Source organism: Triturus cristatus, chromosome 3_2 (genome assembly GCF_964204655.1).
Source record: "Triturus cristatus chromosome 3_2, aTriCri1.1, whole genome shotgun sequence".
Lineage (NCBI taxonomy): Eukaryota > Metazoa > Chordata > Amphibia > Caudata > Salamandridae > Triturus > Triturus cristatus.
The window spans coordinates 603,430,119-603,453,168 of NC_140584.1; the positions used below are offsets into that span (position 1 = coordinate 603,430,119).

The 23,050-nt window shown below is 43.9% G+C and overlaps 1 protein-coding gene across 8 annotated transcripts in view; it reads left to right on the top strand.

The window, feature by feature from the left end:
* Positions 1-23,050, top strand: part of ADGRB2 (adhesion G protein-coupled receptor B2) — a 1,096,893-nt gene that overhangs the window by 987,166 nt on the left and 86,677 nt on the right. For 7 of the 8 annotated variants that reach the window (XM_085648478.1, XM_085648471.1, XM_085648472.1 and 4 more), the window contains 4 exons: positions 15,507-15,678; positions 15,954-16,049; positions 17,114-17,192; positions 18,211-18,860. In XM_085648478.1, coding sequence (XP_085504604.1) covers positions 15,507-15,678; positions 15,954-16,049; positions 17,114-17,192; positions 18,211-18,860 — 997 coding nt within the window. The remainder of the gene's footprint in view (positions 1-15,506; positions 15,679-15,953; positions 16,050-17,113; positions 17,193-18,210; positions 18,861-23,050) is intronic. The other variant, XM_085648473.1, reaches the window with a different exon arrangement.

The following is a 23,050-nucleotide window of genomic DNA, read 5'->3' on the forward strand; positions in this document are numbered from 1 at the left end:
TCCTAGTTGAGATCACTTCCAAAGACAGGCACGCTGCTACCAAACTTTAGTAGTGTTTTTTAACTACATCCTGTTCTTGGGTGACGAGTTAATGACAGCCCTATCTAGCTTATATCCAGTGTTGTGTTCTAAACCCATGTCCTTAAAGCCGTTGAATACCTGGAGGGCAGTGGGTGATTTGTAAGTACAGGGGTGAAAAAGAGAGGATAAGCGGAATGGTATTTATTGAAAGTAACAGTAGCATTATCTACTCAGCTCCATTCTTATACCAGGCCATACAGTTCTTAAGAATCAACCAATCCATCTTTTGCTGCTTCTCCCTGTCTTTGCATGGACCAACTAGTCATTCTCAAACATATGGGGGATGGGAGCACACTGCTTCACCTCCCAGCACAGTTCACCCCTTAGCATTCTGGTAAATGCAATTCAGTTTAAATGCTTACTTGAAATTTTGCTAAAGTGTTTTACCAAAGTTGGTGCAGGTTAGTGCTGTTAATCACTAGACACAACTAGTCATTTTCATTCTGAATGTCCTGTAGAAGAATCTCTCTTTTGAGAAAACATAACGAGCACGTATATGGAAGAATGCAGTTAGGAGAATTTCATCTGGTATCTCGCAAATGATGTCTATGTCACACTGGCCCGGTGATCCAAAAACCTTTCTCCCACAAGCAGCTCATCCAAAGCTCCCCTGGCATAATCATGGGTATTTTTTAGGTCTTGCCAGAATAGCGCCAGAACCAGACTCGATGCTCTGAGCCCATGCCTGTTCATGAAACATTCAGTGCCCTCATCCCCACCCTAGAGTGACTCAGAAGACTTGCACACTAAACAGTAAGGGGTTTCGGGAGCTTTACCTTTTCCCAAGAAAGAAAGTGTATAGGCACCTGGTAAAAGATGAGCTTGTGGTTCCATTTTGCTTGGCATTTATGCCCAATCTTCATCATCCCTGAGTGTAAGCATGGCTGACAGGTAGCTACAGAAAGATTAAGGTATGCCATTGTGTTTTACAATGCCTCATCTCTTGACATGATCATTGAGTGAAGTATGCTCCTTTATTAACACACATGTTGATCACAGGTTACTCCTAATCGTTCCATGTGTGTTTGATGAGATCCATCACCAGTTTGATCATATATAGCTTGTGGGTGAGAGGTCATTTGATTTGTTGAAAGAATGCCCAATTTGTACTTGCACCTATGCCTTACTCGAGACCCAGAATATTCTTTTAGCAGTCCACTATGAGAATACCTACTTTGACTACCACCAGGGACTTTGGAAATTGGTTGACAAGCCTCCCCCTCATATTCTGGAGAAAACCCTAAAGATTTTGATATACACAAATGTGAATGGCATTACTCACTGGTCCCAGTTTGCCTTCTTAGTCGTTTAGCCATTGCCACTCATTATTTACCTCACTCATAATTCCCCTCAATGAATTTAAAGTCCTGGTAGGTGAAGGCGTCGATTTGCACAGGCTGCACTTTTACCTGCTCATACCCCTCTTAGAGGCAAAATAACCTGTCTCCTCCTTAAAAGAATTTTTTTCCCCAGCACACGTAAACAGTCATTACAGATAATACACTGGCATACTGTAAGCCACAATTGAACGCAGTTAAGTACAAATGGATGAATTTGTTATCTTTATTGTCAACTTCTTCTGACAGTCTGACAGCCGACACGTGTTTCGTCGCACCTGGGCAATCTCTCGCGACTTTATCAAGGCTCTGTCTTTCTTGTGATAACTTGTTTTGTGGTGATATTTCCAACCCACAAAAGGGGTGTTCTGTTCTTTGCGACGTCTTGATAATAGTAGAGATAATAGCTCAAGGGTCCAATTTAGTCCCTGTTGAACGGATGTAATAAATCCGTAATTTTGCTTGTGTTATCGACAGCGTCACTCCTCGCGTCTCCCGGAGTAAGGGTGCGGTGTCTCCTCCTTACTTATTGAAAGAGGATAATGTCTTTAAGTGGTGCAAGCTTTCATAGTTTCTTAGACTAAGCACTCAGAGCCTGTGCAGAACGGTAACATTTTACACATTCAGCAGAAGCGCATGAAGAAATCGAAAGCTTAAGCCTCGTCTTTACTATCTCACTCATCACCCTGGAACATCAGCCGATCCACCATCTTGCAGGGGACATCAAGTCCTCTCCCTCAAAGACATGCCACACTTTTCGCATGGTCACCTAGACTGGGGAAGATTCCAGAGACAAGAGTTACCCTTCAGCAATGGATGGACACACTTCTTAAGTTCTTCAAAAATTGCGAACAGAATCAAACCTGGGGCCATATTATCAAGGACGGCGTTAAAATTATTGCCGCTTTAACGGCAGGTAACTGCTTCTAAAGCGGCGATAATGGGCTTGATAATATGCCCTTGTGAATTCCCATCGAAGCCCATGTTCACTTGATAATATGGCCCCCAGTTTTTAAAGCCTTTATACGAACTCATTGGATCCTCGTAACACAGGCTTATAGTGAATAGATCTTTTAATTGAATGCTAGGCTGATGTTGGAGTAGGCAACAAGAGCACCAAATGCCAAAATGACACGTTTTTTCTCACGAGGGTCTTTAGAGCAGTACAATTCAGTTCGCTTAAATTGGTTCAGAGCAGCAGTGAAAATGTTTTCTGGTAGTCCAGCGACCCTTTCACATCCACACTAGGCATCCCTGCTACCGCTCATTAGCTGTGCATTGAGAGTAAACTCATACCACAAATCAAAGTACACAGAAAAACAGCCAGATGGGTTATTCCTTCACAGGCCATGGGGCACGCTGGCATGTTCTGCTTCGTAGCTCCACACTCCATTGCCCGGCTCTGCTTTCTTGTTCTCTCTCTCCTGAGGCTCTCCCCCTGTCGAATCTATTCATCATGTCTCTACCAACCAGCCTCTCCTTTCTTTCTGTGTCGCTCCACTGCCTCCTTCTGTCCAAGTCATTCACGTCTTCGTGTTGTTTCTCCTTCTCTCTGTACATTTCTTTTGCATTCCATTGTTAGGAATTCACCTTAAAAGGCAATCTCTCTTTATCCTGACTCCCCCGTTAGAATTTCAGATTTTTTAATACAATGAACTAGAACTTAATTGCACGTAAACCTTGTTAGTTTTAATTATTATTTTATTGATTGCATATTACTGTTAGTAACCACGGTGAGCTAGAGCGTGGCGGGAATAGATTGATTATGTTCTCCATATGAAGTACCTGCGCTTTGGAGCCTGAGCAAGAGGCAGGAAAGAGTCAATGAAATATAGTGCCGAGTTGCGTCTCTGTGGCAGCATTTCTGCATCCGGTTTACAGCCCCAATGACTGTGCCATCCTTTTGACAATTTTCACTCTTGCTGCCACTGTCACATTTCTGCAGAAATACCTCCCCAGTGCTGTTCATCGCAAAAATTCCTAAAATTGTGCAAATATCTTTGGCAAGTAACCATTTCCATTGCTGTTTTTTTTTAACATTCAGCACAGTTTATTCTTGGCCACACAGAGACCGTGATCTCCACCTTTGGTGACTTGTTGTTACTCCTTGTCAGGGGGATCGTTTTTTCCGTCTTTTGCTTTAATTTTATGGACCATTGTAAGCTGACACTTGTGAGCCTTGGCCTCCATCGCAGAGCATTACCGCAGCTACCGGAATTCAAAGGTTTAGCCAATGATAACCCAGCACTAGCAGCAGGGTGCCCGATAAAATGGAGCTGGGTGACCACTCATCAGTGTGGATTGTTCCTGGTGGCACTTCTGTATCCATGTGTTGTGAATGGCATCTTGTCTCTCAGCTGCACAGCGGCCCTTACAACTGTCCATGGTGATTTTCACTGCAGTGCCTCCTTAGTGCCATCAGAATGAGCTGTGCAATTGAAGCTGCAATTATAGATTTATTTTTGTCTTACACACTTGATATTTGTTTGTCAAAAATATGAGCTGGTCTTTTTCAATTTATAGATTGTTTTCTTTTACCCTCGCAAACTGTTGATTTTTGGTTGTTTTACGTTGTCATGGTATTTTTTCCAGCGTTGGGTAATAAGCCAAACCTTGACATGTCTTCTTTCGTGTTAGAAAAGTTGAAAGGAAACAAGCAAGAAGATCGAGCTTGCGGTTTGAGTTTTGATCAAAGATTGAAGGCTGCCTGCCGCAGTGAAAACAATAAGGGATTGCTTTCCGTACATATAGGTCTGTACGATAAAGAATGTAATTTTTGATGATTCCGACTACTTTTGAGTTGTAAAATAGTCCATCAGGCATTTCAGTGCAAATACTCCATAGGAAGTGGAATGATGCGCCTAACAGCCAATCCAATTAAGTGGGAGAGACATACCCTTTGGGTGGAGCCAAAGACTAGAATTGATAACAGGCCATGTGCAGGTGTGCAGTCAAGCCAGACCTAAAAAAATAGAAATGTCTATGCAGATCAAGATTTTAATGCGGTGTAGTCTTCTGTTGAAGCTATGTAAGACCAGACTTACATTAGCTGTCAATGTGTTTGGTGAATAGATAGCATGCTCTAGTTTAATTCTGTCTTATAATCGGAATGCAATATACAGTGCACACATTTGAGCTTCTTCGTGTTTAATGTTTCTTGGCAATCAGCATATCAAAATACTGATGTCTAAGGAGGTAGCCTGGACAGATGCATGTGTGTGGTCTTGGAGGTTACATTCTTGGCATTCGTCTTTAATGTGTATGAGACACTTTTTTCCAAAGTCATTGTGTATGAGACATTTTTTTCACTAGTCATTTGAAACAAAAGTCAGTGTTCATTAGGGGAATGTGTTGTCATTACCGTTACCTTCTAGCACTAACGCACTAACCTCTGGTATATTACGCACAGGGTTATAAGACATGTATTTGGAAAAATAAATGTATAACTGTGATGCATGTGTCCTGTAAGGCAGAATATCTGATATGTGACTGCATTGTAAATTCAATTTAGTAATTGAACTGTTACAAAGAATGTTCTAAAATGAGAGCATGTGAGCCTTTCTGGAAGAAGGTTGATTGCTGAAACCATTGTCTTTTGTAGGATGCTTTTGCATTCAACCTTGTAATTTGTGTGGAGAGACTCTCTTGGAAAGTTTCACCACCCCTAAACATGTAGGATTTCAGACAACCTTAAGGAAGTGGATTTAGCCTTCTCCAGTGTGTTAAATCTCCTGCCTGTCTGGTGAAGAACTTTGACAACTGTGTTTCATATTCCTTTTTAACTTTTTCTTGATATTTGGGGTGCGCAGGTATAGAATTACAGGAATTCCTTCACCTGATTTTCTAAGTTTGCATTGTCCAGAATGTACTCTCTGGACATATTAACTGATCCATTCGAGTCAGGTGCGAGTAACCACTGCCTTTTTGCCTTTTCCGCTATTATGAGCACTTGGGCGAGTGTGGCAGTCTCTTTACTTCGACTACTTCGACAGGTTTAGAGCATGGTAAGAAGTGGACCACCCGAAAGGGGATGCCATAATGTAGATACAGGCCTCAGATGTTGCACCTAGTACTGGGCCAGCGTGGAGTACCTTTACTAAATGGCCCTCAAAGTTAATCCTGAGCCGGTATCTGATTTATGGCAGTGCCCACCCTACCGGCACTGCCATTAGTTGATATAGTAATTCTGAACTTTACATACTTTCCTAAACCCAGTCACTTGTGGACACACCTCTTTACCAAACAAAGTTGCACCCTTTCATTATTACGTTGTGCATTGTTTCTATGTTCTCTCCATAATTTTGAGAAATCTTGGCCTAATAGTTTATAGCCCAGATTATAATCTCAAGTGATGCTTATTTTCTGGATGTTCAGTTTGTGTAATTGTTGCTGAAGCATACCGTCCCCTGTGAAATTGTGAACTGCACTTTTATCTGCCATTGTATCCATTATGGGTAGACCATTATCGATTCATCTTTAAAAATAGTCTACACAGTCTCATGCCATGCTCTTCTTTAATCATTAAGTATGCCAGGATATCACCCTGAAAGTAGAACGTACCATTCATCCCACCAAATGTCCTGTGTGAACCTTTTAAACACTGTGGAGGCTCATGCTGTACCAAAACACATCTGCTTACATTGTTGTTTACTGAATGATGTCACAAAGAACAGAAGGTGGTGGGAGTTGCTCAGTTTGCATGTTGACCAGCGGCGGCCCATGCAGGTAAGAACGGTGGAGTGGTGGGGCCGGGCGGGGAGGGATTTCGACAAATGACGACGCGGGGAAACTAATTATTTATTTAATTTTCTCTAATGGGCGTCTGTCGAATTCCCCTCCCCTCTCCCCACCTCCTCCCCCATTCTGCTCTTACCTGTTGACAGATACCAAATTAAGGGTGGTATAATTCTCAGATTTACTACTAGTTTACCGACACCTCATAGAAAGAACCTCTATTGGTTATCAGGTCATCATCTTTTATCCTCTAAACTGCCTCTATCGTTTATTCCTTGGCACTAACCAGGACGCTATTCACCTCAGACACAACAGGTTGGTGCTTTAAAGTGCCTCTACTAGAAGTAGAAATTACATCCTTCATATTTTTTTGGGAGGCTCCCTTATAGTCTCATCCAGGTGAAGTGCTTCAATGGCAACAGTTGTAGAGATTCAATTGCCTGCTGCTGACAAGGTCCCTTACCTCGCCACAGTGTGACTCAGTGTAGCTATTACATACTTTCAGATGGATACTTCTAACCTCCGATGTGAATATCTGTCCAGGCATCAAATATGGGTCCAGAAACTCAAAAGAAGTACTTCTGTGTGCCAGTAGCTGGTGCTGTGTGGCTCTGTACCAACATTATTCCACTTTGGATCTGAGGAGCAGGCATTCTGTTGTCAGCTCCTTCCTTTCAGCGCTTGAAATAAGGATCCAGAGCTACACTTCTCTTGTCTTTGACAAGTTCTTTTTCAAAAACCTTTGTTTTTTTACCAGTGTGCAAGGGAATGTCACTTCCCAAAATAAAAGGGTTAAATCTTGTTGGGACTGTTGCAAACAAATGTCTGTGACAGATCCTCACGAGGTATTCCTGTGGTGTCTGGGATCATTGTGCCCAGAGGAAACATGAAGGGCATACAGTACTGAGAGGTGAAACTCTTTTCCCAAACAACTGAAGACTCCTCACGGCACCTGGTCGAAAGGAAGGTCCCATTCCTGTTCCTGAAGTATTTCACATGGAAGTATTCCTCGTTGTAGTTGAAAAAGAAGCACAAAAGGTCCAAGTGGGAATCTGCTCCTTCCTGCCACTCGAACTCCAGAGAGAGAGCGTGAGGGCGTTAGCATGCCATTCGATCATGCTGCAGAATTCCTAAAGACCCAATTCTAATTCTTGATCTGATGCAACCAGAATTTTCGGGTCTGTCAGCGATGTCACAGCAGATTGTGGCCTTTCAAGAGCCAATGCTGCTCATGTTTGGCATGCCTCCAGTTCTGTCTGGTGTTGTTTGGGGCCCAAAGATTCACGGAGGCCTTCAGTCAGGGTCAGCCAGCGTTTTCTGCCTCCACACAGTACGTGTCTCTAGAACTCGCTTTGGGGTCCATACTAGCTTTGGTACCGACGTTGGTTCTGGATCTGGTGACACTTCCTGTGAATTTCCCTTGACATCGACAGTGGTGCCACCGTTTTTTGACTCTGAGCCGGCCACGTCTCGATCTTGAGCGAGTGTGCATCCTTATACCACCAGAGCGTGGTCAAAACCCAACTCTTCAGACTCTAACACATTGCCTTTACCATGCAGCCGAATCATACATTACACCAGCTTTTTGGCTCTGATTCTGACAATACTGACTTTGATTAAGAGAACGAATTTGTTTCACAGTATGTTGAGTACAATTGGTATGCAGAGTTACAGGATGACAATGGTCTAGAAACCTCTCCACACACTGGTCTTGTCTCTCCCTCTGGTCCTGTCAATAGAGGAGAGTGCTTTTGTTGCCATTGTTGTGTGACATGCTTTGAAGGTCCCGGGCCTGCAGTTTTCTACTAGAGAAGTAAAGACCAACATCCTTACTGAGGTTCTTCATCCTGACCAGGCATCTATTGAACCTCTCCTGCCGTTTAACAAAGGCCTCACATATACTCTTTTGGACACTCAGTGAAAACTATGTTCTGGCCCCCCAGTTAATAGGTGGTAGCTATTTGAATCAGCTGAGCTACCCTGTGTTCCTTACTCAACATCCAATGCCTGATAGTTTGGTGGTACAGGTGTGCACCAGAAGAGTAAATCCTTATGCCTTTCCTATGACCCCCTCCCTACGAATCCAAACACATGGAAATCTTTGGCACGTATATGTTCTCCTCTGCCAGTCTTTTCCTCATGATCTGTCAGTGCCAGTTCCTCCTGGATGGCTACACCCTTACTTTGTGGGACATGATAGATCAAATCCTACCAGCAGTTCTGGACAACCTTCAGGCGTCTATATCCCAAACCATTCAGGTTGGCTGGGATGCAGCAAAATGTGTTATTAGGTCTGGCCTGAGCACAACCAATTGCTTGGGCATGAATGTGGTGCTTCGGCACCCCGCCTGGATGGGGTCTGCAGGCTTCCTATGGGATATCTTAATAACATGCCATTCTGTGCCTCTTGTCTCTTCGTTAAGGAAGTGGGCCCAGTCCTGGAACTAATGAAAGAAAGTCGCACAATAGCATGTTTCATAAGGTTTACTGCCCCTGCCAGGCACTTACCCCAGTAGTTCTGCCCCTTTTGGGGGATATGCCAGGACTTTGCAGTTTCACTAGTGCCAAACCCCAACGCCAGCACAACAAACTTCTCAACCTTTTTCTGTCCCAGGCTGTGTCACCCATAGAGAACATTCAGGTCATCAGGGACAACGTTAAGCTTGGTTCCCCACCCCTGTACTGACCACAACTGCAAAACAACTTTAATATGTCCTTTTTGACACACACACAAACTGTAGGAGGATGGTTTAGACATTTCCTCTAAAGGTGGAGAGACATCACTTCGAACAGGTGGCCCTCTCTTTTCTTTCTACCGTGCTACACCTTTCACCCCAATCACCATGGCTGACAGAGGTCGACATGTCTGTTTTGCAGTCGGAAATGTAGACCCTTTTGACCAAAGGAGCCATGGAGAAGTTTCCAACCTCAGATGTCGGAACTGGTTGCTATTCCCACTACTTCCTTGTGTCAAAGATTTTAGATCTCTGCCCTCTAAACTCCTTCCTGCAGAAGGATAACTTCAAGGTGCTCTTATCTGTCCTGGATTGTGGAGACTAAATAGTAGCGTTGGACCTTCAGGACATGTATTTCCATATTCCAGTCCTGCAGGTCCACAAGCATTATCTGCATTTTTTACAGTGGGCCAGGGGCATTTTTTAGTTTGCAGCACTCACCTTTGGCCACTCCTGTGCACCTCAGGTATTAATGAAAATGTTGGCTGTAGTGACAGTGACCTTTGAGGTTGGATGTGGCAGTCTTCCCCTACCTCAACTACTGGATTTTGAAGGAGGGCTCACCCCTGACAGTAATAGACTCACTCCAGAGACATCAAACATCTAAAATTATTGGGGTTCACTATCAACATACTGAAGTCACATCTGACTCGTTTGCTGATGCTCCTTTTAATCAAAGCCTTTCTAGTTATGGTGTGTTATGAGGTTAGAGTGTCCACGACATTTGGCGTATGATCCCGGTGAATCAGCCTCGGTCCTAGTTCTCATTGAGGATGACGTTGGGGCTGCTGGGACTATTGGCTTCCTGCATCCTGCTTGTCAACCCCAGCAGATGGCACGTGCAGGCTCAGCAATGGTACCTGAAGTTGCAGTGGGCACAGCAAAAGAGGAACCTATGAGATTTAGTCCAGGTTTCAGAGGAGACTGCAAAAGATCTGCAGAGGTGGCTGTTAAACCACAATTGAGCCAGTTGCACACCCCTCTCCTAACTCAACCCAGAGCTGACGGTGGTGACAAATGCATCACTATGGGGCTGTGGAGACTACCTGGGAGAAGGCTGTCCTGCCATCCATTAATGAGAGGCAGGTACATGTACTCACAAATAACACCACAGCCATGAGGTACTGCAACTAGCAGGGTGGAGTGGGGTCTTAAATCCTGTGCCAGGAGGCTCTGCTCCTTTGGACAGGGCTGACTCACCAGGGCATATCTCTGGTTTTAAACACCAGAGTATACAAACTCAGTCTCTGATGCTTAGCCGATCATGAATGACAATTACACCTGGAGGTAGTGCTGGATGTTTTCCAGCAATGGTTAGAGCCCTGGCTCAATCTTTTCCCCACCGCCGAGAACACAGTGTCAACTTTTTTTTACGCTAGAGTTCCATAGAAGACTCTCTCTTGGAGACTCTTTCTGCCTTTTGTGAAACTGGGGACTTCTGTGTGCCTTTCCACCTCTACCCCTCCTAGCTCAAGTTAAGAAGATCAAGACCGACCATCCTCAAATTATCCTATTTGCTCTGAATTGGGCCAGGAGAGTGTGGTATCCAGAACTTTGAGCATCTGTCCTCCTATCAAGCTGCAACTTTGGGAGGATCTACTGTGGCAGCAATAAGGCATGGTCCTGCACCTGGACCTCCGCAATCGGCACCTCCTTGCCTGGGGATTGAGTAGTTTCCTGCGATCTTCCTCATCATTGATGTTATTTTTACTGCCAGGCTCCATCTGTACAATTGGTCTACGCTGGACACTGGGACAGGTTTGTGGCTAGGAGTGGCACCCATCAGATTGACCGCTGCAATGTACGCTAAGTGCTGTTCTCTTTTGTTTTTGTCGTTTACCCAATAAGGACTTGCTTTAGGTACTGTTAAAGGCTATTTGTCACCTCATTCAAATTTTTTATGGTTTCTGAAACTGCCTTGCTTACTTAAAGCATTTGTTGTGATCAGAGTTCTTAAACGTTTACAACATGCATTTGCGCCAAATCCCTTTGTGAGGTCACACTTTTCTAATGTGTACCCCATTTGAGACAAAGCTCAGTTGTGTACCATGCATCTTGACCCTGGTCTTTCTGGTCACATTAACGTAAGCTCATCACATGCGTGACCTGCATGTACTCTTGGTCCAGCCGCCTTACACCGTATTTTTTCAAGACAAGCTGATGTAAAGAACTCATGCTGCCTATCTGCCGAAAGTGGTAGCACCTTTCCACGGTGGGCAGGTTATCACCCTTCTGGCATTCTTTGCCCTGCCTCATCCCTCAAAAGTCAAAGAGAAACTTCATTATTTGGACCCCTAGAGAGCACTTAGTTTCTACATTGATCGTACAAAGGACAATCAACTCTTTGGACAATCAACTCTTTGGACAATCAACTCTTTGGATAATCAACTCTTTGTGGGCTTATTGAGACCAAAGAAAGGGCAGTGCAGAGAAGGGCCATCTCTGAGTGAATGGACTTGTGCATTAAAATCTGTTATGCATTGGCAGAAAAGCAGTCACTTGAAGGAATGAGGCCGCATTCCATTTAAGCCAAGGTGGCAGCTGCTACGCTGACACCTTCGTGCCCTGTCCAGGATATCCATCAAGCTGTTATTTGGGCACACATTCACGAAGCACTATTGCTTTGACAGTCAAGTATGTCAGGATGGGCATTTTGCTTGCTATGTACTGCAGGACATTTTGGTCCGAGTCATTTCTCAGACCCACCACCTTGGGAGGCATTGCTATGGTTTCTCTTCACAGGGAGAGGAATCTGCTGTTAAAAGTATTCATTTTTTTGCAGGGTTTTATGTAGCGCAAACTTGACCCGAATCCAATCAGGTATCAGAGCGCTTTACATAGCACCAGTTACGTTACATTAGGACACACATTCATTCTTTGTTAGGCACAGGGAGATTAAGTGATTTGCCCAGAATCACAGAATGTTCAGCGACATTGCCGATACTCGAACCCAGTTCTCCAGGTCCGAGGTCGAGCGCCCTAGCCGTTAGGCCAACTCCTCTCCCGGTTACTTACCTTTGGTAATACTCTTTCTGTTGGATACTATAGCTAACTGCAGATTCCTCAATTGCTTGCCCTCCCACCTCTCCATTCTGTGGAATGAAATTATTTCTATCTCAAAAGGTACAGAACTAGAGATCTGCACACTGGTCAAGCCAATTTGCTGATGGACTCACTGTCTGAGGGCACAGAGAAGCCTTCAAAAGCAACTGATATCAGTCTACTTGGGTGGAGCATATATATACGGTCCCGCTTATGGCTTCCGGAATGGAAGCCCGTCAGTGCAGCACTGCATGGCGGCACCTACCAGCGTGCCGGAGTACTGCTTTAGAGTTTCCAGATCTATCCTGACGTCTAGTGGAATAATCGCAAGGTTTGAGTGTCCACCAGAGAGAGCGTTACCGAAAGTAAATAACTTATTAAATGCAGTGTGTGCATCTGATGCTGAAGTATTCAAACAGCAATGGCCCTACTGGTAGGAACAATGGACATGTGCAAGAAACAACGTTCTTCTTACAAATGTGTGTACACGGATTTGTGAATCTGTACAAGTAACTTTGTGAAACTAAGGTTATATCTTAATGTTCCCATTGAATGGCGCATTGAATAGCAACTATCTCATTTACAACGTTCTGCTGTTCACCCCCAAACACTTACTGTCAATTTAGCCCGTTTTTTCAGTGTTTTTGATGTTGGGGTTTTTCAAGGGCTGAGAGATTTTTACAGCTTCAGAAAAGTCCAAGAGAACAAAGTATATTTTTTAGATTTGTTATGTTATTTCCTATATTGATGATAGTCACACTACATGATTAGTTCCATTGATATGGGAGGGACAGCAAGAATCAGAAGTGACTTAAATGGAAAAAGCTGACCTATACTTCACTGCCATGTACCTCCTATTACTCACAAACGGACTGCAGAAAACATTCATGCTAGTAATTCTACACCATCAATTACCGCTGTTGCAATGTCCACTTCGATCCATCCTTCTTTAGCTGTCTCCAGGACATGCCACTGTCTAATTTCATATCAATCAGTTTGCTTCTCGGCTCTCACAAACTTCAAGAACTCTCTGGCCCTCGTAGTATTAAAAAAATGTATGGATTTGCTTCTATATTGAGACACCACCAGGCTTACTGCCAAACTGTTTGCTGTATGTCCAGTGTGGGGAGATATTGGCAAAATCTGCTTACCTCAGGGTCCCCAAAGAGCCACCAGAGCTTCAGCCACAAGAGGATTTACAATAGAACATAGGGGGGGGGGGGGGGTTATTTGCAACAAAGTACATCTCGAACATGAACAAGGAAGCCACTTGCTCCAAAAGTAAGTTGAAGTAGGCTGGGGCAGGATCCGAGACACCTGGAACGACAGTTGAGAGCAGCTACTGTAACAATGGACATCTGTGTCTTGGGCGACACGGTTCTTCTGCTCCTGAATCTGTGCCTTGAAACAGTAAAGTACTGCAGGCTCCCACGGACATAAGCAAAACAAAGCTGGAATTCAATCCTGTTTTTTCCAGTCGGTCTTACATGCAGTCAAATAGTCATTGAATACAATTAAGAAATAGCCATGCAAATCAAGGTCTATGGGTGATCTTCAGATGGGTTTCTCCTTGACAATTCATGGGGATTCTCCACGACAATTTCGTAATCTGTAACCTTCCCTTAAAAAAGAGAAACCATTCTTGGCTCTATTAATCGAGTATAGTTTAAAGGTTACTGACCCGTTCAATCCCATCACTTTTCTAAATTACGCAAATTAGACTGCACGCCCACCTTTCGGCAACAGTTTCCCTTTTATCCTTGTGGCCACCTACCACAGTGAACGAATTACGTGAATTGGTTAGATAATACTAACAACCGTAATCATGTTTGGTCATTTATCAATAGGATTTTACTTGTTATGAGTGCCCAACTGATTTTTTTTCCCACTGTTAAAATGTAAATGTCATTTTCAGTGCTTAGGCCAGAAGAGAGTTTTTGCGTGGTATGCCGGTAAGCAGTCTATTATCTATAGATACAACCTGCCATAACCACTGCATTCGCTTTTGTTCGAGTTATAAAATACCCTCCTAAATTTTCAGACCTTCCAGAAGCCCACCTTTTTCTATATTTCACTAGAAAATTCACACTCTGATAAAGAAGTACCAGTGCACCATGTACCACTTCTTCCAAAGTTTCAAGCCAACTCCAATCACTTAACAGTACACAAAAGGTGTGCACAATTCTGGTTAATCCTGGACTGAAAATCTCTTAATGAGTTTATAAAAAAAAATGTAATCGATAACTGTGCCCCCAGAAGATGTAGCTCTCTGATTGGGGCATCACCAATGTATATTTTACTTGCAAGTGGCTTGATATTTTCACCTCAACCAGACAGGATCTCTTCCAGTTCTTTTCCCAAGCCAAATTCCTCCAATTTCAAGTCACTAAAATAAGACATTTGTAACTAGCAGTGTGATTTTAGTTTGCATATAAAATCATGTTCTTAAATCAAGTGGGTGTATGTTTGAATTTACAGATTAAAGATGTACTGGCAAAACTATTCTCAATAAGTGTGCTTCTATTTGCTGCTTCGGCCGCACCCCAGATATGCCCCGTAGTTAGGGCGTGTGCATTAGCGCTGAAGTGGGCGCGGGGGGTCTTGTGCCCAGCACATAGTAAACATCAGCTCTGAGTTGCAGAGGGATGCTCCTGTGTTTGCATTCTTCTGTGCCCGGTATTTCCCCACACATGATAGGCGCATAGCAATGTGGAAGAAGGCTGTCCTGGGTTATTTCTCATCACTGCCGCTCTTTCCTAACCCTTCACGGAATCACTCGTGCCATACATTATAACTGCAGCCTAGTCCTCCATGCCTGTCCTTTTCTCAGGGGTGAATATAAAAAACTTGGATTTCAGAGAATGGCCTGTTTAAGGCCAAATCCTTTAGATTCACGTCCATATCCCTGACAGTTAAGGGGCCGGAGATTGCTGGTGTCAGCATCAGACGCCTTCCACCCATGTAGGTTATACCATGTTTCAAAGGCGCTCCAGACACTCGTTTACACCAATAGGGCTGTGTGAGCAGCACTTGAGCTCATGATCAGGTCCACCAAGCACACCAGCTTCTGACTGTGAATTCGGGATCTGCTTGTTACCGCCCCCTAGGATCACAAACCTATTTCACCCAAATAGTGCATCACATATATAATGGCCTGCCCCATAATTTTCTAAGATTCTCCAAATATTTGCATTTTTTAAGAATATTGAGCTGCTCTTTTAAGGACACCCATCCTGGCAGTACCGGGTATAGCGCAGCCCGAGACTCCCTGTAAGCCCTCATGCGGCCGGTGGGGCTTAGGTATAATACACTATTTGTAATAACAATGTATCCTCTTCATGAGTGACACGAGAGATTTACAATGCACTATTTTAGCGGTGATTTTTTGAGGTTTCAGGATCCTTTTATGTTCAGTCACAGCGCATCAGTGGCCACTGTGGCGCTTCAGCTTCTCCAACAAGAAATGCAGCAGCGCCAATGTAGTTGGAGGGGATGTTTTTCAAATGGATCTCCTGGGCTGGCTTCGGTTAAAAGCTGAATCTCTCTGTCTTTCTGTCTCCCCTTTGTGTGTGTTCAGGGCTTCGCTTTGGAGTTCTTGCGTGGTGTTGCCTCTGTTGGCACTCACTTGGATGTCAGCTGTCCTTGCCATGACCGACCGTCGCTCCATGTTATTCCAGGTCCTATTCGCCGTCTTCAACTCCTTGCAGGGTCTCGTCATCATCACCGCACACTGTTTTCTCCGAAGAGAGGTAAAAATATGACAACGGTACTGGAGCTTACATTGAAATTAGCAATAGCTTACATCAAAATATGAGTGAGTTGTTTTCATTTCTCCTTTTTTTCTCTGTAACTTTTGTATCCGTGCAGGCCACACGCACACACACACACTCTTTTACTTGAAATGGTCTTAGTTGAATCCTGTCGGGGTCACCAGGGTCCTGCCATGAAGGTCCCCTACAGAGAAGTGGAGAGATGGTCCTCTGGTACATAACTAGTTTTCTCTCTTTGTTCTTCTCATTGATAGGTCCAGGACGTAGTGAAGTGCCAGATGGGAGTATGTAAAAATGATGAAAATGAAAATTCTCCGGATTCCTGTAAAAATGGACAGGTACAGATTATGGTGAGGCACCAACTTGCTGTTGGAGTGCTTTATTTTATATCCTTCATCTGCCCGAGCTACGACTCTTCAACACATGCATCTAGGACAAGGTGACCGCGCAGCCTCCGAGACTCAAAGGGAAATGATATCTGAGACTGTTCATGTGATCTATGAAAGCCTACGGAGCTCGCGGCCTGTGTGCGCCATCTGCCTCTCTTTAACTCTCTTTCTCAGAGCTCGTTTTTTCACTACCTCTCTCATTTAATTTGCATTTTTGTGTCTTCGGCACTCCACCCACTCACCTTCACACACACAAGTGCTTTGCAGACTTCTAGCCTGTAGTTCGCAAAAACACAGGGTCTGCAACCGCACATCACCTTTTTAGAATGTATCAAAACCCTTGTAAGAGAACTCCCATTAAAGGAGTTTTACAATCCATTATAAATAGGAGGGTGTGTGAAAGAGGTGCCCCCTCTTATTTGGCACTCACTGTATTATGCATCAATGGTTTGTGCTTGCAAATGCGATCACAAGCCATTGATCAAATACAGATCTCCGAGTCGGGGTGGTAACTGATTCTGTTCCCCTGGGACCACTTTCCCATTGGAAATCATGCCGGCTCCTCGACGTGGTAGGCAGTAGTGGAGGAATGGAGGTTAGCTGTCCCTTGCAGACCCCCATCCAAGCCAATCACAAGGGTAGCAAATTGTGACTCGACTAATTAATATTAATTATGCCGGTTGTTTTCTGGCCATCTGCAAATGTACACTTTCACAAAGGTCACAAGTCTGAATGCGAATTACATTTCCATTCACAAACAAGTTAATGTGTAAATTGCATGTGCCTGGTTTACCATTGGGAATAGTTAGTACCTTCCTTATTTTCTTATTTATCGCTCTGGTTCTTTGTCCCTATTTTAGCTTAGCTTTTTTTCTCTCCTTAAAATGTCTCTTGAGTTTCATCTGTGACATGAATCTTCCTTCTCTGCATCTGTGACTCAAGCCTTAATTTTTCGCATCACTGACTCACACTTTTTTTTTTCCAAACTCTGATTTTTCACTCTGCTCCTTCCAATGTCATTATAGACAGATTTTGAGAAGGATGTTGACCTGGCTTGCCAGACGGTTGAGAAGACATCTTGGTATACAGCTCATGGTGAAACAGGTAATGTTAGCTCAGCCTCAGTGGGCTGCTTTCTTCTTTTCCTCTTTTTTGGGGTTGTGCATGAAAAAAACTGGTGGATATTAGTTGTACCTTTTTGAAAGTTGTTTCTTCGCATGTCGGGCTTTTTGTGACAATTTGTGTTCAAATGTCTAAATTCAGTAGCATATGCCCATGTTGTCTGTGCCTCAGATAGACTACCTTTAATTAGGTAAGTGATAGGCTATGGAAATGGACAATGTAAGCTAATGCTTACTTTTTTATTTATTTACAAACCGCTTGATGTGGTGTTGTGTTTAATTATTATTACATAATTACAGGTGATCCCTTCCTTTGCCTCTTAAGAATAGAAGGCTGAATCAGCCTTACCACTGCTAAAGTCTGCCCCTCCAGTCAACAATGTTTCTGAAGATGATACCTCAACAAGCTGAGATATCTGGAAACCATTACGTTCTTACCCATTAGATCAAGATTCCTAAATGTCCTTACACTCGCACTACCTGGGCGGACCCTCTCCTAGTGTTGGGATATCCTGCACCTATGAACAAGCTCTAATGTTTTGCCAAAACCCTTTTATACTTGCATATGTCGGTAATGGCTTGACTTTCTCTGTTTGCACAATATTTTACTGTCATGTAACTACTTTTCAGGAAATGTAATACAATGATGGTACTGTTATGTTATCCGTCATGATTAAAATGACAGTTGTTTAGATATCCTGTATGTTGTTAAAATCTAAATTAAATAACAAAAACACAGGCTAAGGCATTTTTCTGCACATAGGATGTATGAATTGGCTGATGGTGCAGAATGAAAAAGCAGCCTGAAGAAGGCTATTTTTTTCTTTTCACGAATTTAGATTCCCCTCAGTCAGTGCCTGTAGAGCATTTATTGGGAGTCATAATTTCTACTGCATCTTTGCCTTACCATGTATCTGCCTGATAAGAGGGCTTTTTTGGAGTTAATTGATTGTGAATCCTTATACTGCGCCTATTACTGAAACTGTCTTCTCTTGTTACAGTCCTTTTCAAAGAGGTGAACATGTGCAATCCTGCTACAATTACTGGATCAATGTCGCGTATCTCCTTGGATGATGAGGATACTAAACTGAGCAGCGGCATGGAGACCATGAGCTTCTCTGCCCTTCCAGGGAATATACAAACAATGGGCAGTATTAGAGTGCAAGTTCCCAAGATCACTCACAATACCATGAAAGGACTGAATGAATTAAATGATCAACCAGCCAAGAAGGATGTAAACTTGGATCCACGTGGCTCTCTCTATCTATGCACCGAGAGCAACATGCGTCCAAGGGAGTATGGGTGGATGAGGTCAATGGAACAGCCCATGGAAAGCGAGTACATGGTACTACCCAGGAGAACGTCCAGCCTCAAACCCTTCTCTAGAAATGAGGCCAAGCTCAACATCAAAATGGAGGATTTGGGCAAGGGGCGCCAGCTATCAGAATCTGAAGGGTACCCAAGTTTTGTCTCTATGGACCACATTAATGTGAACTTAAATCAGCCATATGGGACAGCCAAACATCCCTATGGGCTACAGTTCAAGCAGCAGCCCACAGTGAGACAGATTATATCTTCAGATTCCAATGAGAGGAGTCGGACTATGCCGCGTACCGTCCCTGGCTCTTCCATGACACCGGGGTCTTTAGAGGTGAGTTTCACACCTGATTGTTTACATATGTGCGAGATATGTAATGCATATCAATAAGCCAAAAAATGGCAATCTAAAATACTTTACTTCTTGGGGTCTATGTGAGTATTCATTGTAGAGGGCATACAGAACAAGTAGCACCCATATTAAGGGTTGAAAGACAATCTAGTGATTTCAAGTGTTTCTCATAGACAAAAAGGAGAAGGATAATCATTTTGCCACCTTAAGCATTTGAATACATGTTATTGATCAGAGGAAGTGGAGAACATGTTTTTTGGGCGTTATCAGGAAGCTTTTTCTTTATTAGCAGATTTTAGTAAAAATTTACAAAACCATAACTGTCTCTCTCTCTGGAACATATAGGCAAATGATCTGTTGAAACAAAACAGTTACCTACCACTGTATAGACACATTGTGTAGGACTTTTTAGTTCTCATCTACAGACAGCTTTAACCAATGACTGAAGGCCTATTGTTTTCAATAACATATTCTTAGAGTGGGCTTTGAGTCAGCCCGTTGCACTTGATTGAAAGGTCTTGTTATATGCCTCACTTTCCTGCTCCTGATTCAGTGGCATCCCGCCATGGTATGCGGCCCTGCGGCCAACTCCTGTTGTGCACAGCAGAGATCGGTCTCACTCTGAGTGTGGAATGCAGGGCCGGTCCACATGCAGAAACCTCTGCTTCTCAGATCTGAACTCCATTGTGCAGAGATATTGGCCTCCCAATATTGCCATTCCGGGCACAGACTGCTCTGAGATTATCTGAGCTTTGCCTGCAGGATATATGTCTTAGAGGATCCCACTTAGGGTACAGCTAGGGCCCCTACTTTGCCATTATTTTAGAACTTGATAGCCAGGAAGATTCAAAGACACCACAACTGCCAGGGCTCTTTATGCAGACCTGTCCGCTTTTATTACCAGCCATATTGAGTGACATTCAGTGCTCTTAAGTATACCCTTTGTCCACTGGAAATCGCAGAGTTTTTTTTGTGGCTGGAGGCACGGGTATGCATTGTTTTCTATGTTGAGCTATGATAAAAAAAAACTTTTTATTGTATTAGTTTTCCACACCCTTATATCCTCATTGGCATTTTTGTCTGTGACTCTAGGTGCCAAAGACTTTAAACACTGATCTGAGCCCAATCCAAAATTGCAACTATCTTGTGTTCACTACATCCTGCTTAATTCTTCCAGTATGACAGCATAATCACTCATGTTTGCCAGCATGCAAACACACTCCAAATGGGGCGCGGTAGGCCACCGGGGAGTTCAGCTAACCCCTGTTATCTCTCCTTCAACACCCAAAACAGCCTGTACCTTCTCTAACCAAGCCTGTCTAGCTGAAAGTAGGGGAAACAACCATATTTCACTGCCACTAACAGCCATGGTGACTAGCCCTACTCCTCAGACAATCCAAAGTTGGAATCGGTTGCTGGTAAAAAAAAACGATCAGCTTCTTTATTTCACAAGGTACTCAATCAAATTTCCAGCTTTACCCTCTCCTTTATCTGTTTACATTGATTCTCTCTCTCCCACAATACAGACATGCTGTGATGCATCGAGATCTATGTAGCCCACAGTTAGAAAGCATCACAAACTCAATTTACGACCATGATAATAATATTGGATCTCCCATCCAATCCAGTATCTTAAATAACTTCACATTGACAGTTCTTGGGTTGGTCTGTAATCTCTTGTCATATACAGAACCTTAGAGTCACTTGAAGATCCGTTTGTGCAGGGTGGATCATGCAACTACCTTCTCCTCCTACTTCCCTATATTGAATGCAGCGAAAACCTCTCTGGATGAAAATAGACTTCAATCTGTGGCAATATGCCACCTACCTTTCCTGTCTTAGAAGCCATGAAGGCAATAACTAAGACCCTTGATAGTATTTCACAAACGCCAAACAACTAAAAAGACTTAACCTGAGCGTACACCACATCATGTCAGGTAATTCAACATCTGAGTTTGTTGCTGGTCATGCAGGATAGATGTCTAGGTTCTTAAAGCATTCCTCTCTTTACTCTATATCAGATTATGTAATCAAGGAAGATTAGACTATTGCCTTCAAAGCTCACTAACTGCTTCTTGCCCATCTACAAGGACAAGCTAACTGATGAGCTGCAGCCGCCCGACTGGCTGAAGCAATCCATGTTGTCATGAAACCCTCGACCTCTGTTCATCTCCAGCCTGTGCCATCCATTGCTTACTCCTTCATTAAAGCACAGTGTTCATCTCTCCTGTAACCCCTCAAAGAACTATCACTAGCATGTAACATAGGCAAACCTGCCCTATATATCACAAACTTTACAGCTTCTGTTCCTGCTCACATAGAGAAATGACATAAAAACATCCACTGCCTATATAGCTACAACGAAACCACTGCATCTTAACGAACCACTCATCCTGTCGTAAAAGCCCCTAATGAGAATATGGCCACTAGTGCTGTAACACCAGGTATGGAAGATAAGGGCTTGGTTACTGGATTTGTTTGTCTGCAACAAAAGTTACGCAGATTAAAGTTACACAGATTAAAAAAACAAAGGGGGAGCAATACGACCCAAACCTGTGCTTCAACCAAACTTGGCAGCCGCTAATGGGCTGCCAATCAGTGATTGCCATCCAATCTTTAATAGTAAACCCAAAAAGCCAGAGTGTACCCACATCCACGCTATTGCCCCGTGACCATTATATTAGGCAAGGAGGAAGACCCTTTGGAAACATTGGCTCCCTAGTGCCCTTCAAGACAATTGCCTTTGGTACATTGACAATCACATGGGCCTCCATTATGTATAACAAATGCTTCCCACTAGAGCATGCCATGGAGCTTGTTTCAGATGTAAATATTTTTCCCCTGCCAGGCTCTGTGCAGAAGCGTATGCCCTTACCACCTGAATCAAAGAACGATGGGGACCCTTTGAAGTCAGTAAAATTGACCTCCACTTGTATCTCTAAGGGTCCGTACAAAAACTGGTACAGAAGCAATCTGCTACATCTCCGTCCACATTTTGGAGATTTCAGTAAGCTAATATCTAGTGTTACCTGTTTGAGACTTCCAGTTGCAGATTCATTACCTTAGAACATTCCTCAGGAGTCAGACTGGATCTGAAAACTTTTCGAGCAGTACCTCCATTCGCCAGTATGTTGTGTTATTTGGATCCACGTCGGCGGCATCCGCACTGGAAGTGATATGCATGGTTCCTTTCCCTTTGCCCCAGTCACTACAGATCTGGAGAGAGCTATTTCCAGACATTTTTTTGACCTACCTTTTTTCGACGTTTTTCAAAGCATTTTTTTCAAGACCTTGTCTGCCAGTTTGCATAGACATGTCTGAGACAGACCCCCAGCTAGGCTATCTTTGGTGCTTTGAGAAGGATCACGACTCCTAGACTTGTGAGGACTGCCACCTCATGAATCCCAAGGCATTGAAGGAACACTCCTTGAAGCTCTTGGTCGCCCAACGCTAGTCACCTCTCGCAGAGTAATCCAGGTGCTTGTGTTCGAAGCCGTCAGGAAATTCCCACAAGAAATCTAAGAATTTGAAGCACTCTTTGACTTAACCGCGCCTGTCCAAATCTTCGGCCAGGGCACGGGACCAACTCTGGGTCCTCACCCCACCTCTCTGAGTTTCCTGGAGCCTGAGCTATCCACCCAACTCTGTGAGTTTTGTGAGGCTATGCACCTCATTCTAGGGTGGGGTGTCCCTTCTGGTTTGCTGTTGGGCCCCACGGGTTCAACGTGTGCCCCCGCTAGATTTCTACTGTCGGATCCCCCTTGGAGCCAATTGGGCCCCTTGGATCCTGTGTTTGATCCATAAGAGCTCTGCCCACGACCCTCCACCAAGCCCATTGCAGCTATGTTGTTCCCGGCGCTGCCAACACTCCTCAGCGGTGCCAATCCCATCGTCATACCCGCCTCCTATCCAGATCAGTATCACCCAATGCTGATTCCAGAGCCAGCCAGAACCACACCATCTGAATCAGAGCCAGTGCCTCCATTTTTTGGTAGGCCTGGAGAGGAGTATGAGTGGAGGGATCTGAGGATCCCTATTGCTATAACTCCCTTATTGAGACCGATGAAATGAGGAACAGGCGGATGCAAGCGGTCTGGACAACTCACCAGAACCTGGCCTGGTGTCTCCTCCTAGTGTGGCTACAGAGCATGGAGCCTCATTTGCTATGGTGG